We start from the raw sequence: 14,505 nt of genomic DNA, 5'->3' as shown, positions 1-14,505 counted from the left end.
ATTTAAAAAAAAAAAAAAAAAAACTCTTGGGGGCAGATTGTCCTTGATGACTGAGTGAAGAATCCATGGACAAGGATTGGGAAACAGCACACTAGACCAGGGTTTTTCCACTCTAGCACTTTTGACTTTTGGGGCTAGATAATTCTTTGTTGCAATGTGTGTGTTTGGGGGGGAGGGGTGTCCTGTGCATTGTAGGATGTTTAGCTGCATCCCTGGCCTCCACCCACCACATGCCCGTGACACTCTCTCAGCGTGGCAAACAAAATATTTCCAGACATCACCCAGATGTCTGGGGAAATGAAATCACTCTGGTTGGGAAACATTGCCGTAGAAGATGAGACTCATGGTCCCTTGTAGATACTACAGCTGTGAAAGGGGTAGTGGAAGCAACCCCTGGATGAAGGCCCCTAATTTGGAGCAAGAGAAAGAATGAAAGGCAAAGAAAGGAGAAATGTGTCAGGCAGATAAATGGAGCCATTAAGTTAGGGGAGGGAGCTTCAGGGTAGCTGTAAATGACAGTGGCGAGAAGTGGGGGGTGGGGGTGCAGGGCTCTGAGGCTGTAGAGTACAGTGTGAGGTTTTGCCTAGTAATAACTGGGAGGAGTGTTAGCCAGAGCCTGGTGTCCTCTTCAGAGGGAGGCACTCACGCCTTCCACCTTCCCTCTGCTGAGGCCAGCCTTGAGCAATTAAGCACTTTAGATCCTCCTAAGTATTTTACTGCTTTCCTCCTGACCTTGTGGGGAGAGTTATGTGAATCTATCAAGTGGGTTAAGCTCCTTGGAGAGAGATTGCAATTCTTTGATCTTCATACACTCCAACAGACATTTCTCAGTCACCCACCTGGGCACAGGCTGTGCCAGGCACTGGGGACCCCACTCATCCAATTTTAGTATATGTGCTGCCGAAGCGAGCACGGGACCCTACTCATCCGACCAGAACTGCATGGTCTGGGCAGGGAGACGATTCAGCCGACACAGGCCACCCTGGGAGGAGAAAGAAGGCAGGCTCTGTTGTCAAGTGGCCCAGGTCCACGTCCCACTCTGCTCCTGGCCATTCGGTCTCCTTTGGCCTCGGTGTCCTAGTCTGTAAAATGGAGTAGTGAGAATTCTTATCCCAAATGGGTGTGGAGAGGATTAAGTGAGAGAACGCGTGCAGCCTGTGCAGCAGTGCCTGGCATTAGTGAGCACTCGGTGATACTACTATCATTATTGTTAATGATTTATTAAAACTACTACATAAAGGCTGTAAATAGAGTGCCAAGAAAATTCTGAGGGACAAGTGATCAAAGATTCACAGAAGTGGCTTTTTTGAGATGGTCTTAAAGGATTAGTGGGACTTTATCAGGAAAAAGAGCTGTGGCGTTGTGGAAAGATCATGCACTAAAATGTGGGCAGGAAGTCACAGATTGTGAGCAAGTGAGCATGGCTTATAGGGGACAGCTGCTGGCTCTGAGATCCGGAGGCTCAGTCAGGGGTGGGCCATCAGGCTGGAAAGGAAGGCCAGTGGAGCTGCCAGAGAAGGGACTTGGTCTGAATCAACACGAGTACCCAAATCCTTCAGCTTGGATGTGCTTCATTTGTTATTTCATTTCTACAGAACAGAGTGGGAAGGACTTGCCATTTTAATCCCATTCTCCTTTCCCTGAGCAACGAAGTGCTAAGTTTGCTCCCTTACCTGGAGGCATTAGTGAGCCTTGGGAGACTGAAAAGCAAATCGTCTTGCTGTCCCTGTGCTGTCAAATATGGGGCAGGGTGGCATGCAGGGGGACACTGGCAGCCACTTTACACTGGAGTCCAGCAGATGGAGTATGCCTTCTCTTGTCTGGGTGCTCTTGAGGCTTATCCAGCTCTGTGACCACTCAGATGGTATTGGTATTGCTGCTCTACTTGCTGGAGTTCACAGAGGAGCAAATCAATCAACCAGTCATGGAGTTCTGATGCGTTTTCCACCTCTCTTTTTTCTGTGGCTCACACGCTGCCTCAGGGCAGGGGCTGGAAAGCATCCTGGCAGACGTGGCTAATAACCCAGGGAATTTGTGCCAAAGGAGCGGTGTGTTTATTTCTCCGGAACCCGTGGCACTGTGCCCGAGGCTTTGCTGAATCAGCCTGGTGCTGTCTGGCGTCCCCCCCTGAATGCTGAGACCTCAGTCCCAAGGTCATGAGTGTCCCCTGCATGGCTCTGGCTTTTGCTTCACCACTCTCTGAAACTTCACAGAGTGACACTGTATTTATTGAGCATGTGCCAGGCCCAGCGGGGAGTGGTTATGAATGAGAAAGATGCCATCCTTGCCTTTGGGAAACGTGTAGTTTTATAGGAGAGACAAGTGGTGTGAGTATGGGTTAAGGAAGAGGAATCTCAGGATTCCTGGGTGGCGCAGCGGTTTGGTGCCTGCCTTTGGTCCAGGGCGCGATCCTGGAGACCCGGGATCGAATCCCACATCGGGTTCCCGGTGCATGGAGCCTGCTTCTCCCTCTGCCTGTGTCTCTGCCTCTCTCTCTCTCTCTCTCTCTCTCTGTGACTATCATAAATAAATAAAAATTAAAAAAAAAAAAAAAAGAAAGAGGAATGTCTGGAGTCATGATGGTATGGGATGGTGAGAAAAACCTAATCTTGGGCATGGGGCGTGAGAAGTCCGGAATGCCACCCCCCTTCCCGAGAGAAAGTAGGACTCCCTGATATCTGAGAATGCTTGGGGGTGGGGCAGGGACCGCCCTCACCAAGCTGGCTCATGGCTGAACCCAGCAGGCTCCTCCAGGAGGCATCCTCCTCAGCCTGTCCAGCACCTTTGACACTGTTGCCTTCTTTCTCTTTCTTTAAATTCCTTTCCTCCCTCCTCCAGGCCTACTGTTTTCCCTTCCATTCAGGCTACTCTTAGGCCCCTTTGCTGGCTTCTCTTGCTCCCCATGTGCAATTCCAGCCTTCCCAGAGGATGGCCTTGCTCTCCAGAGAAGTAGACAGTGGTGGTGAGAAGCCAGGCCTGGGGGAGGCCAACCTGGCTGGGTCCTAGCCCCTGCTTTACTCCTTATGGCCCTTCAACCTTAGACAAGCAAGTGACTAACTGCCTCATTAAAAGTGGTTCCTTTTACCAGGGCATTAATGATTACTTAATGATTACCAGGGCAGTCTGAGGACTGAGGTGATACCTTTAGAGCTCTTAGTGCTTAGTGTAAGACCCGTGTGAGTCAAGGTTACAACACCCTTTCTCTTTCAGCATCAGAAACTGACTCAGTTCCATTCACTTTCTATTTCTTCCTGAAAACCTGGTGAATATGGAAGGTCAAGGTGTTACCTGGCCACAGTGCTTATGGTAAAACTGACCCCTGCTTGGTACATTGAATCTGGACTGAAGTTCTCTGTGCAACCTCTAAGTAACCTGATGAAGAAGCCATGGTTTTGGGCTTCCTGAGTCTGGTGTCTCCTTCAGGGACCCTAGAAGCTCTGTGTGTGGGGCTGTTACAGGACACGTTGGCTCCTGAGGGGCCTGGGACCAAGGGGGCTCCAATCCCAGTCAGCTTATACCTGAATTGACCTTTGGAGGTGACCTCATCTGTCAGATGAAAGGATTAAACCCTTCCAGATCTAACATTCTGTCAGTTCATTCACTTAAAAATATCCATTGAGAGCCTTCTATTTGGTAGGTGCAGAGAACACATTGTTGATCAAAACAGATGCGTTCTGTGCTCTGAAGACCCTCATGGTTCAGTTGGGAGATGTCAATCAAAGCATCACAAATTGTAGTTAAAAGAGCATTTGATCATATATACATTGTGTAGTAGGAGATTTGACCTAGTTGGGGAGGTTAGAGAAGTCTTCCATGAAGAAGTCATGATGGAGCTGGGATCTGGTGGCTAAACAGGCATTTACCAGCAAAGAAGGGCAAAGAATGATTTCAGAAAGCGAGAACAGCAGAGGCAAAGGTTTTGAGAGGGGATGGGTGCAAGGTGGAGAGAACGAAGGCTGGGAGAGCTCGGGGACCGGGGGCTGAGAGTCAAATTATTTAATGATCTCATGCAGCCCTGGGTTTGGATCAGTGAGAGCTGATACCCAGCTAGTCATGCTGCTGTCATTATTTCTCTTTCTTCTTCTTAAGAGCAGTGAGAAGCGGGTTAAGGCAGAGTGGGGATATATGTCTCGGGAAGATTGCATTTACAATTTGAAGAGCTGATTCTGGCTGCAGGATGCTGGAATCGAGTGTGACAGGGAGTGAAATTCGGAACTTTAAGTGATAAGGTTTTTTTGAAGAAGGAAGCCTCAGGTGTGGGCGGGCTTTGTAGAGCATCAGTGGGGATTAGCAGCAGGAGAGGAAAGTTTGACCTTTAATTTCAGGGGTCATGGCTGCTCAGCTTGGCTTCCCACCCCCACATTTTACTCCCAGTTTTGGCTTCTGTGATCCCGAAGCACTCTTTTATGTTGCCAAATCACAGACTGAAGGAAGGTGGGTGTGCAGCTGTAACAGGAGATGGAGGCTCCTAAGCACATCCCAGCCACGAGAAGAAGCCTTCAGGGCATTCATAAAACTAGATCAAGCCACACAGCAGCATTTTCTGTAGCTTGGAGAACTGCTTTTGGCATTGAAGACAGACATTTTCCATCAAATAGGATGAATGAAAATCACATTTCTCTCTTCTCTCTCTTTTTCCTCCAGGCTTATATTTGGCACCCTTTACCCTGCATATTATTCCTACAAGGCTGTGAAATCAAAGGACATTAAAGAATATGTAAGTAGCACTTTTTGATGGTTGTGGAGGAGTTGGGTGTAAAGTCGTGGGAGAAGGAGGATACCCTCTTTGGTGTAGGCACTGGTAGCAGGGCAAAGGAACCCCTCCTTTACTCTTCTTCTCATGAGGCTTGCCGGGTGTGGTCCAGGAGTCCTCCCCAAGTCTAGACCCCTGTAGAAACAGAGAATGGAATGGCAGTATGGCAAGGGGAAATGGAATCAGGGATCAGAGGTGACCCAGGCTGCCGCATATCACTGCCTTGGTCAAGTGACTTTACTTCTCTGAGCCTCAGTTTCCTTGTCTGGAAAACACTATAGACCAGCATTACTGGGAGATAGTCCACATTAAGAAGCAGGAGCTCAGGTCCTCCTGCCTCTGTGACTCTGGCTATGATCCTCATTCAAGTTGTGTGATTTGAGTACCCCACAATTTAAACCCCGTTGCTTTATAAGCTTTTTGAGAACAGGGTTTTTCATCTTACATCTGATTCCCCAGCACCTAGCAGAGGGCTGAGCATGTGGGAAGGGAATCCAGAGTACTTATTGGTTGGAGGATTGTATTATTGCTGGGTGGCACCATCACAGCCCTAGATGTGCTGGGCACCTCTAGGCAGGAGAATCCTGAGACCACCCCTGATTGACAAAGACCTCCATCGGGTAGGTGATGAGGAAAGGGCACCCCATCCCACGTAGGACAGAAACCCAGATCAAGTTACAAAGAATGTGAATTTGGGCATCAAGAGTCTGAAGTCAGATCCTGGCTCTGACATTTGATTGATGCACTGCTGGACAAGAAGCTTAACTTCCAAGAGCCTTGGTTTTCTAATCTGAGGGGTGATATGAACAATCCTGGCCTGTAGTGTTCTGAGGAACAAAGGGTTTTTGCTCTACATCTTTTACTCAGATGTCACGTTGGAAGTTTGGCACAGATAAAGAAATAAAGTGGATTTGAAAGTCACTTTCCTTCTCAGATTTTCCAGGATGTCTTCATGATGAAAATCAGCCACTTCCAGGTGAACTGCAAGCAGGACCAACCCTCCTCCTTCCCACCACCGCCTGGCCCCGTTTCCTCAGTTTCCCTGAACTGCTTGCCTGGGCTTGTATCTGCTACTAAGCAGAGGATCCAGACAGGGGTGTGTTCCCTGGTGACTGGGTCGCTGGTATATTTGAGAGAATCTCAGAGTGTTAACTATAAATAGCTCTCCTAAGATCTGTCTCCGGACCCCTTCCAGCCACGGGTGCAGGGAAGCTGTGCTAGGTAAGGAGGCATAATTAGTGTCACTGTGGTTCAGGGTCTGATGCTCCGTTTTGCAGGGGCAGAAACTTAATTTTGCTAGCTCATCTGGGAGAGATCAGATCCTGTAAGTTGTTTTGCTCTGACCAAACTCACAGGAGCCTGGTTTATGACTAAAATGGCAATTCATTAATTTAGAGTAAAAAATGTAACTGACAAACAGTGCAGCTGTTTGTGTTGGCTAGTGAGCATGAGGCTTTTCCCAGTAGGGAAAGCTTGGGAGTTAAGATTAGAAGGTTTCTTCATAAAAATGGAACTGAAAGAAAGGAGCTGAGTGTATTAGAAGAGATCTGCCTGCTTTTCCCGCACTTGCTCATGTGCACGCACTCTCTCATACATGCTCTCAGAGGTGCTCTTGTACATGCCCTCACACACACCCTCACACTCATACACACTTACATGCTCTCCAACACTTTCTCACACTCTCACACATGTTAACTCACTCTCACACACCCATACACTCACATGCACTCTCACACTCTCACACATGCTCTCTTGTGCTCTCACATACACTCTCACATGCTCTCACTCATACATTCTTCATACATGTTCTACTTACACACCCACACATCTCTCACACTTCCACACACTCACTCACATACACATACTCTCACATGTTCTCCCACTCATACCCACACACACTTCTTACACTCACATGCTCTCTCACTCACTCTTATATACTCTCATACAAATATGGCTCTCTCACTCTCACTATCACACTCACACAGTCTTGTGCTCTCATACACTTCCACATGCTCACACTCACTCTCACACTTGTTCTCTCACTCTCATACCCTCACACTCTCACATGGTCTCTCTCACACTCTCACACACTCTCTCAATCACTTACACATGCTCTCTCTCACACTTTCACATGCATTCATACTCACCATTAGAAAGAGGGGACTCTTTCCTCTGTTTTGACCAATAAACCCATTTGTCCAAGAGAGAAACCTGGAATTGCTTTCAAGTTCTGCCTCCTCACCACCTGACCCTATCTACACACCTGGTTGGTGACTGTATCCTTTGTCTCTATCCCCCTAATGGTCCTTCAAACCAGGCCTCTTCTCCTGTGCTGCCACCCTCTTAAATGCAGTTCTCATCATGTTTTCTCTGGAATGTTACAGTGGCCTACTGTAGTCATTTTTTATTGCCACTGTAACAAATTACCATGAACTTCGTGCCCTAAAACAACACAAAGATGCTATCTCCCAGTTCTAGAGGTCAGAAGTCTAATGGGTCTTACTGGGCTAAAATCAAGCAAAGCTACATTCCTTTTGGAGACTCTAGGGGAGAATCCATGTCTTTGTTTTTTCCAGTTCCTAGAGGCCACCTGCGTTCCTTGGCTCATGCCCTTCCTCCATCTTCAGAGCCAGCAGGTAGCATCTCTGATCATTCTTTCAAAGTCACATTTCACTTAAATGACAGCCTCTTGGTGACAGCCAGCTCACATCACAGGAAGGCTCTGGTTAGGAAGCTGCTGCTGATGTCACCACCAGGGACACTGACTGCCAGCTCTCTGTGCCTTTGGAACATTCCCTGAAGATTCAAAATTCTAAGTATGAGCATTTAACTTTTCTAAGCCTATGTAACAGGCCTTACCTCCTACCATGATCCTCATGTTGGGAGACTTTCCCCAAATTAGAGGACATTGGATGTTGGTTGTAAAAACAAATAAATATAGGTATTGATATAGATGTATCTCCATCAGTGTCACTTCTTTGGCTGCTCAACACCCATATTCACTCCTTTGTCCATATTTTGGCTTTAAAAAAACTTTCCAACAAGAATTATATATAATTTATGTACTTGGCAAACTTGGTATTTTTTACCTGAGTCCAGCACCAATCCGGTATCTCTGGAAAAATCCTCTCCTCCTCTGGCTCTGACTTCAATATTCAGCACTCTAAAAATTAAATTGTCAAGTGAACCATCACTGATATATCCCATATACTATATTAGAGGGAGAAAGAGAATACATAAAAATAAAACTAGTTAAAATATTTAAATTTATACATAACTCAAAAATGAGAAAATATGGATAGGAGCCATAGTTCTTAGTCATGCAAATAGTCATGATTTCATAGCTGGTGTTCATGTCTTTTGTTATAAGTTAATTTTTTAAAACCATAAAATCATGACTTTTGTACAAAAATAAGTTGATCCATGTTTAAACTTTTACTTAACTCATTAATTAATAAGGGAACCAGGAAGATGTTTAAAAAAAAACAAAAACAGCTCAAAGGAGACTCCAGAGAACAGACATATATAAGGAATCAGGAATGATTAAATGAATGTGTTAATAGGTACTCAACTGATTTTGGAGGATGATGGGGAAATCAATTGTACCTCCACTGGACAAAATTTATTTGCACCTCTATAGACAAAATCATTTGCATTGCAGTCAGTTTTCTATAACTTAAAAAGTTGTAAAAGAGGTCAAAGATATTGAAAAACAAGATACATATAGAATCAAGGTAATTCAGAAGGATGCTCTGGAGAACATCTAGCATTCTGTAGAACACCTGTTCCAAACTCTTTCACATTTTTTCCTATTACTTCCCTCTTCTACTATCTAATTGCTGTTCACTTTGTCTTCAGGTAGAGCTTTAGTGAGTGGGGTTCCTTATTCAGGGGTGTGGCCTAAACCTTCATTCTTGGAGACACTCAGGCAAGTAATCTTGCCTCTATAAGGTTGTAATGATGATCCATTGATTCTTACCTCCAGACAAGGCAGTACTTGCTCAGACAAGTGATCACACTCAGATCCTTAACATCTATCCATCCTCCTACCTGTCACATTATGTAGCAGCGAACACTGGTTCCTCCTGGTAATCAAGATCAGCCACTCCATCAAAGCTTGTGAATCCCTCTACTGTCTATTTCCTAGAGGCATCATGGTCCTGAAATAGCCAGGTGAGAGTGTAGTTTCTGCTTCCACTTCTTTGGAATCATTTTGTATGCCTGGTGAAAGCACCCAACCCTCAGGTACCGTAATATTAAAAAGCAGAATTCAGAGGTTTGAGAGTGAAAAGCATAAATATTGTGAATGAGTTAGAACGGTGATTCTCAAACGTCAATGTGCATATTGAATGAAGGAGAATTTTATTAAAATGCAGATGCTGATCTGTTAGGTCTGGGGCAGGTCCTTAGATCCTGCATCTCTAAAAAGCTCCCCGATGATTCTGATGATACCAGTCTATGAACTACAATTTGAGTTACAAGAAGCTGGCAAATGGCTGAATCATAAGAAACACCACTCTCATTTCCTTGGTCCCTGAACCTTTAGATTCTGGCTAAGCTGTAGAAGCATTTGTTGGTTACTGGTTCATGGAAGAATCTGCAGCCTCCAGGGCAGCACATCAACTGGACGGAATGCTGACTCTTACCTGATTCTCTTTCAGAACTCTCTTAAAGCTGTTGCAGCACTCTTTAAAGCTGGCTGCCTTAGGCAGTGTGGGGGGGGGTGGGGGGGCATGGTAAGATCAGAGACTCCCCAAAGTGCCAGCTTATTGTCTTGGATTTCTTTTGCTATAAAAGAGGGTCCTTAGTTAGAATGAGTGTTGTACAGCATGCATTAAAATGAAAAGGGCTCTGAGTTCCCAGCTTACTCTATAGTTGCTAGAAACATGGCAGTAGGAAAAGCAAGTCCACATGCAGAAGAAATGCATACTCCAGAAAAGACTCTGCTGCCCTTTCTGTGAGGGAAGGGGCCTGGTACGAGGAGCCTGCTCCCAGAAGTTTGACTGGGGCCATGAGATATGGTACCATCACAGAGCTGCTGTGCTGCTGCTGGCAGCTTGGTCTCTGAGTGGTGGTTGTGGCCAGGTCAGCCTTGGGGAGCCCACATTGCCAAGCCCATCTGCTCCCTCTGTCACTTCCACAAGGTCATTGGTACATGAGTGCGTTCCTCATTATGAGGAAAGTGTCTAGCTGACATCCACATGTCTGGCTGGTCATCTCATCCACTTGATTACCAAAAGCTTCCTCTGCCATGGGGACCTTTTGGTGAGCAGGAGCAGGAGCCACAATTATCTAAATTCTGTGGGCCTATTTACATCATTCCCGAACCACTTCAACACTAGTCTCTCACTTAGTCTTGTCCTTTCCAAGTAATCCTTATACAGTTTTCCCAGAAGAAGGAGGCACAGCATGCCATGGGGGGCCCCATGGGGGAACACCAGGGTCTGTCAGGAGTCAGAAGGAGCAACACCCTTTATTGTGGTGTCTGTAGGAAAGTACTGAGTGTGAGCAGGTTTAGGATTGGCTCGTTTGAATAATTTCAGTAGGCTCTAGGGTAATTAGGGCTGGGGAATACTGGCTCAACCTGTGAGAGCTCTAGAAAAGAGGTAGTTTGGAGTATGGGCTCTGGACTGGTCAGTTTGCATTTGAAAGGTGTGCTCCAGGGCAAGTCCTTTGATATCTCTAAGACTTGGTTAGTCCTAGGAGGGGCAGTCTCTCCCCAGCCAGTGAAGCCACAGATGCCAGAGCATCAAGAATACAGAAAATAAGAAAGTATAGTTAATATACCTGATGACAGTGTAAAGACATTACCTCAAGACATTTCTTCCAGCCTAAGTGTACTGTTCAAAGTTCTGCCTGCAGGGGACTGTCACTTTTGCTACTTTATCTGGGCTACCCCTGACTGTACAGCTCTCTACTGTGAGCTCATAGCAGCAGATGGCGCAGAGTCATCCATAAACCAGGCTCATATTTTTTTCTTTCCCAGTCAAAGGCATAGGTAATACTCTGAGGCTGAAGCAGGGCTCAGATATGAAAGAGAGTGTGTGGAGCTGGCATAAGAGAAGGTCCAAATAGGAGGTGAGGCTACAGAAGTGACTAAGCCTGCTACCTTCCCATACCACAGGGGAGGCTTTTTGCAGGCTGCTAGGAGCCCTCCTGGCAGAGTGTGATAAACTATGGGATTTCATCCTGTCTCTGTGGTTCGTGAAAAGTCTCCAGGCTCTGCTTCTGACCCTTTTGCCATGGTTTAGGATTTCACCTTCTCTCTATCTCCTCACTCCTGAATTCTGCCCCTGACTAGTTGAGAGGGACTTCCCAATCATGCTTTCAACTATCCACTCTGGAGTAGCTCCTTGACATTATTCCTCAAATCAGCCATAGCTTCCTTTATTCTGGATGCTGGCCTACTCGGGCTCCCTCTCATCTTATAGGAAGTATTACATAGAATCCCTTAAACATGGCAAGTTCTATCTATTTCAAACTTTGGAAAAAATAGGCATTATTTGGTTTCTCTGCAGCATGATGGGGAACACCATTTCCTGGTAATTTATTTATGATTTTCATTTCTGAGTCACATATTCCATTTGACCTGTTAGGCTCAAATCATTCTCTGATCTTTGTGCATTACAGTAAAGTAAAGGAGTGCAAAATAGAAACTTCTTTAGGTTAACACTTCAAGCCTCCTCTACCATGGCTCCCTTATCTTTGTCCATAGTTTCAAACTCCTTTCTGCGATTTGGCCTTATCTTTTCAATGACCTGTTAGACATTCTTCATGGATGTTCTGAATCCTCAGACTCCCCTCAGCCTTATGGCACTCAACCTCTTCTCCATAAATCACCTCTTTCTTTACTCTCTGGTATGAGTGGCTCCATATCACAGTATGCCTCAACTTCAGTAAGCCCCTTTCCTCCTGTGTATACCCAGTCATCCACTCAGCAGACACTTGTGGGAAACATCTATTGCCTTGCAAGCTGCCTAATTTTGTCTTTTCTTCTCACAAAGCCACCTAAACCAGTATTTCCCAAAGTATATTTTTTCTCAACATTTAAAAACCATCATTTCTTTCCCATTCACAATGTCGACATTCTAATTGAGTCATTCAAAACATATCCTTTGAGTACCTACTGTGTGCCAATAATTGTTTTAGGTATTAGAGATATGGTGATGTGCAAGAATAACTTGTCTCCACTCTCAGGGAGCTTACAATATAGTGAGAAAAGCATAGAAATAAACAAGTACTGTCAAAGTAGATGGATAAGTATTATGACAGGGAGCATGTATGACATTGTGAGAGGAAAAAAAGAGATGATACTTACCCAAACTTTGTGTAAGAAGGAAATGACTTTTAGGCTGAGATCTGAGGCCTGAATTCTGGAGGCAAAAGATGTACTGTTTAGAAAACTAAAAAGCGTTCATTATAACTGGAATGAAAAATTCAAGAAAGTATTAGTGTCAAGGAGGGATTTTATGGAGATAATTAGAGTATCATTCATGCAAGGACTTGCAAGTCAATTTAAGGAATTTGGGCTTCATCTTAATAACAGTAAGGAACGGTTGAAGACTTTAAATTAGGAAGGAATATCATCAAATTTGGATTTAAGAAGATCATTCTGAATTGAATATGGAGGAAAGATTAGTAAGGGGTCAGAGGTTTAGAAACCAGGCAAAAGACTGTAGTTCTATTCTAGATGGGAGATGTTGGTGATCTGAAGTAAGCATATTGCAGAAGGGATGGAGAGAAGAAGATAGGTTCAACAGGAATAAGAGGGTGGAAGCAACAGAACTTGGTGATTATTGGCTGTGTTAGGTGAGGAATGCAGAGTTTTCCCAGGGAGAATGTCTTATATAGAGTTAGAAGAGAATGTCTAGAACAAACCCATGTGGAGGAATTGATAAACCTTAGAAGTAGATAGAAAGTCAAGAAGCAAACAGGACAGTTGTGTTGGGGGAGCTTTTCAGGAAGTGGATAGTTTCACATCCATCTGAAAGTCAAGCAAATCAAGGAAAAAATAAAAAGGGTCCATTACTCTCCCTTGAAGTATGTTACAAAGTGGAATCCCCAATGTGAGCAATGTTAATGTAATGAATGCAGTGCACTGAGCACGTGGAGGATGAGGAAGTAGACATTGCATGTATAGATGACTCACTAGAAAAGTTTATAGCTAAGGATTGTGTTAAGGAAAGGGATTTTTTTAAATTGTTGTCATTGTCTTTGTTTTTTTGTTTGTTTTAAAACTTTAAAAGATTTATTTATTAGAGAGAGCACACACTTGAGCACATGAATGGGGGAGGGGCAAACGGAGAGAATCTTCAAGCAGAATCCCCACTGAGCACAGAGCCCAACCATCATGGAGCTCGATCTCCTGACCCATGAGATCATGCATGACCTGAGCTGAAACCAAGAGTCCAACACTCAACCAACTGAGCCACCTGAGCTCTCCATCATTTTCCTTGGTTTTTATTTTTTTTTTATTTTTTTTAATTTTTTAAATTTTTTATTTATTTATGATAGTCACAGAGAGAGAGAGAGAGAGGCAGAGACACAGGCGGAGGGAGAAGCAGGCTCCATGCACCGGGAGCCCGACGTGGGATTCGATCCCGGGTCTCCAGGATCGCGCCCTGGGCCAAAGGCAGGCGCCAAACCACTGCGCCACCCAGGGATCCCCTTCCTTGGTTTTTAATTGAAGATATTAGAGCATGGTTTAAATACTAAAAGGAAAAAGACAGTATACTGGGAATTTAGGCTCCTGGCTGTGTTTCTGGATACCAGTGTTGGGAATTCCTGGATTCCGGGCCCCAGAATGTCATGAAACGTACAGTTGGAAAGACCTTCTTTGCCCTCTGCTGAGGAGCCTGTGCAGCATGTGGTCTCTCAGATAGCAGTTACTTTTGATGAATGAAGACAAGGTGGTTTGCAGGGGACAGTCTTGTTTTTCTGAATAAAGAAGACCTCTAAGTAATCTGTTGAGCCACATGTTTCAGAGTTACAAAGACAATGGGCATTCACCAGAACTGCCTTTATTTTTTGAAAGATATTTTTGCTGGGAATAGAATTCTAGGTTGACATTTTTTTTTTCTTTCAACATTTTAAATATGTTACCCATTTTCTTCTGGTATTCATCATTTCTGATAGAAAGTCATCTCTTGTCATTCCCTTGAATGTAATATGTCTATTCCCCCTTGCTCTTAAGATTTTCTTTCTTTTCTTTTTTTCCGGCAGTTTTACTGTGATGTGCCTGGGTATGGTTTTCTTTTTTCTTTTTTAAGATTTTATTTATTTATTCATGAGAATATACAGAGAGGAGACAGAGAGAGGCAGAGACACAGGCAGAGGGAGAAGCAGGCTCCACGCAGGGAACCCGACGTGGGACTCGATCCTGGGTCCACCAGGATCATGCTCTGGGCCAAAGGCTGAGCCACCCAGGCTGCCCTGGGTATGATTGTCTTGTATTTGTATTGTATTGATCTTGTTTGAGGTTTTCTGAGCCCCCTGGTTCTGTGGATTTGCTAATTTTGATAAATCCTGGAAAATTTCAGTCATTATTCAAATAATTTTTCTGTCCCATTCTTTTTCTTCTTCTCTGAAATTCCTATTCTGTATATGTTAGATTGCTTAATGTTATTCCACAGGTATTGAGTCTCCATTTTTTTCCAATATAGACTTCCATCTTACTGACTTTATTGTCTTGTCTTCAAGTTCACAGATTTTATTTTTCTTATTGTATCCAGTCTGCTCAAATCCATTCAATA

At 44.6% G+C, this 14,505-nt stretch overlaps 1 protein-coding gene across 6 annotated transcripts in view; it reads left to right on the top strand.

Moving 5' to 3' along the window:
• Nucleotides 1-14,505, top strand: part of REEP1 (receptor accessory protein 1) — a 101,028-nt gene that overhangs the window by 42,094 nt on the left and 44,429 nt on the right. For all 6 annotated transcript variants that reach the window (XM_041756340.1, XM_041756338.1, XM_041756341.1 and 3 more), the window contains exon 2: nucleotides 4,645-4,717. In XM_041756340.1, the coding sequence (XP_041612274.1) occupies nucleotides 4,645-4,717 (73 nt within the window). The remainder of the gene's footprint in view (nucleotides 1-4,644; nucleotides 4,718-14,505) is intronic.

The sequence above is a fragment of the Vulpes lagopus genome, chromosome 5, assembly GCF_018345385.1.
Source record: "Vulpes lagopus strain Blue_001 chromosome 5, ASM1834538v1, whole genome shotgun sequence".
NCBI classification, from domain to species: Eukaryota; Metazoa; Chordata; class Mammalia; order Carnivora; family Canidae; genus Vulpes; species Vulpes lagopus.
Note: the sequence above shows the minus strand (reverse complement) of the source record. Positions and strands in the feature narration are given on the sequence as shown.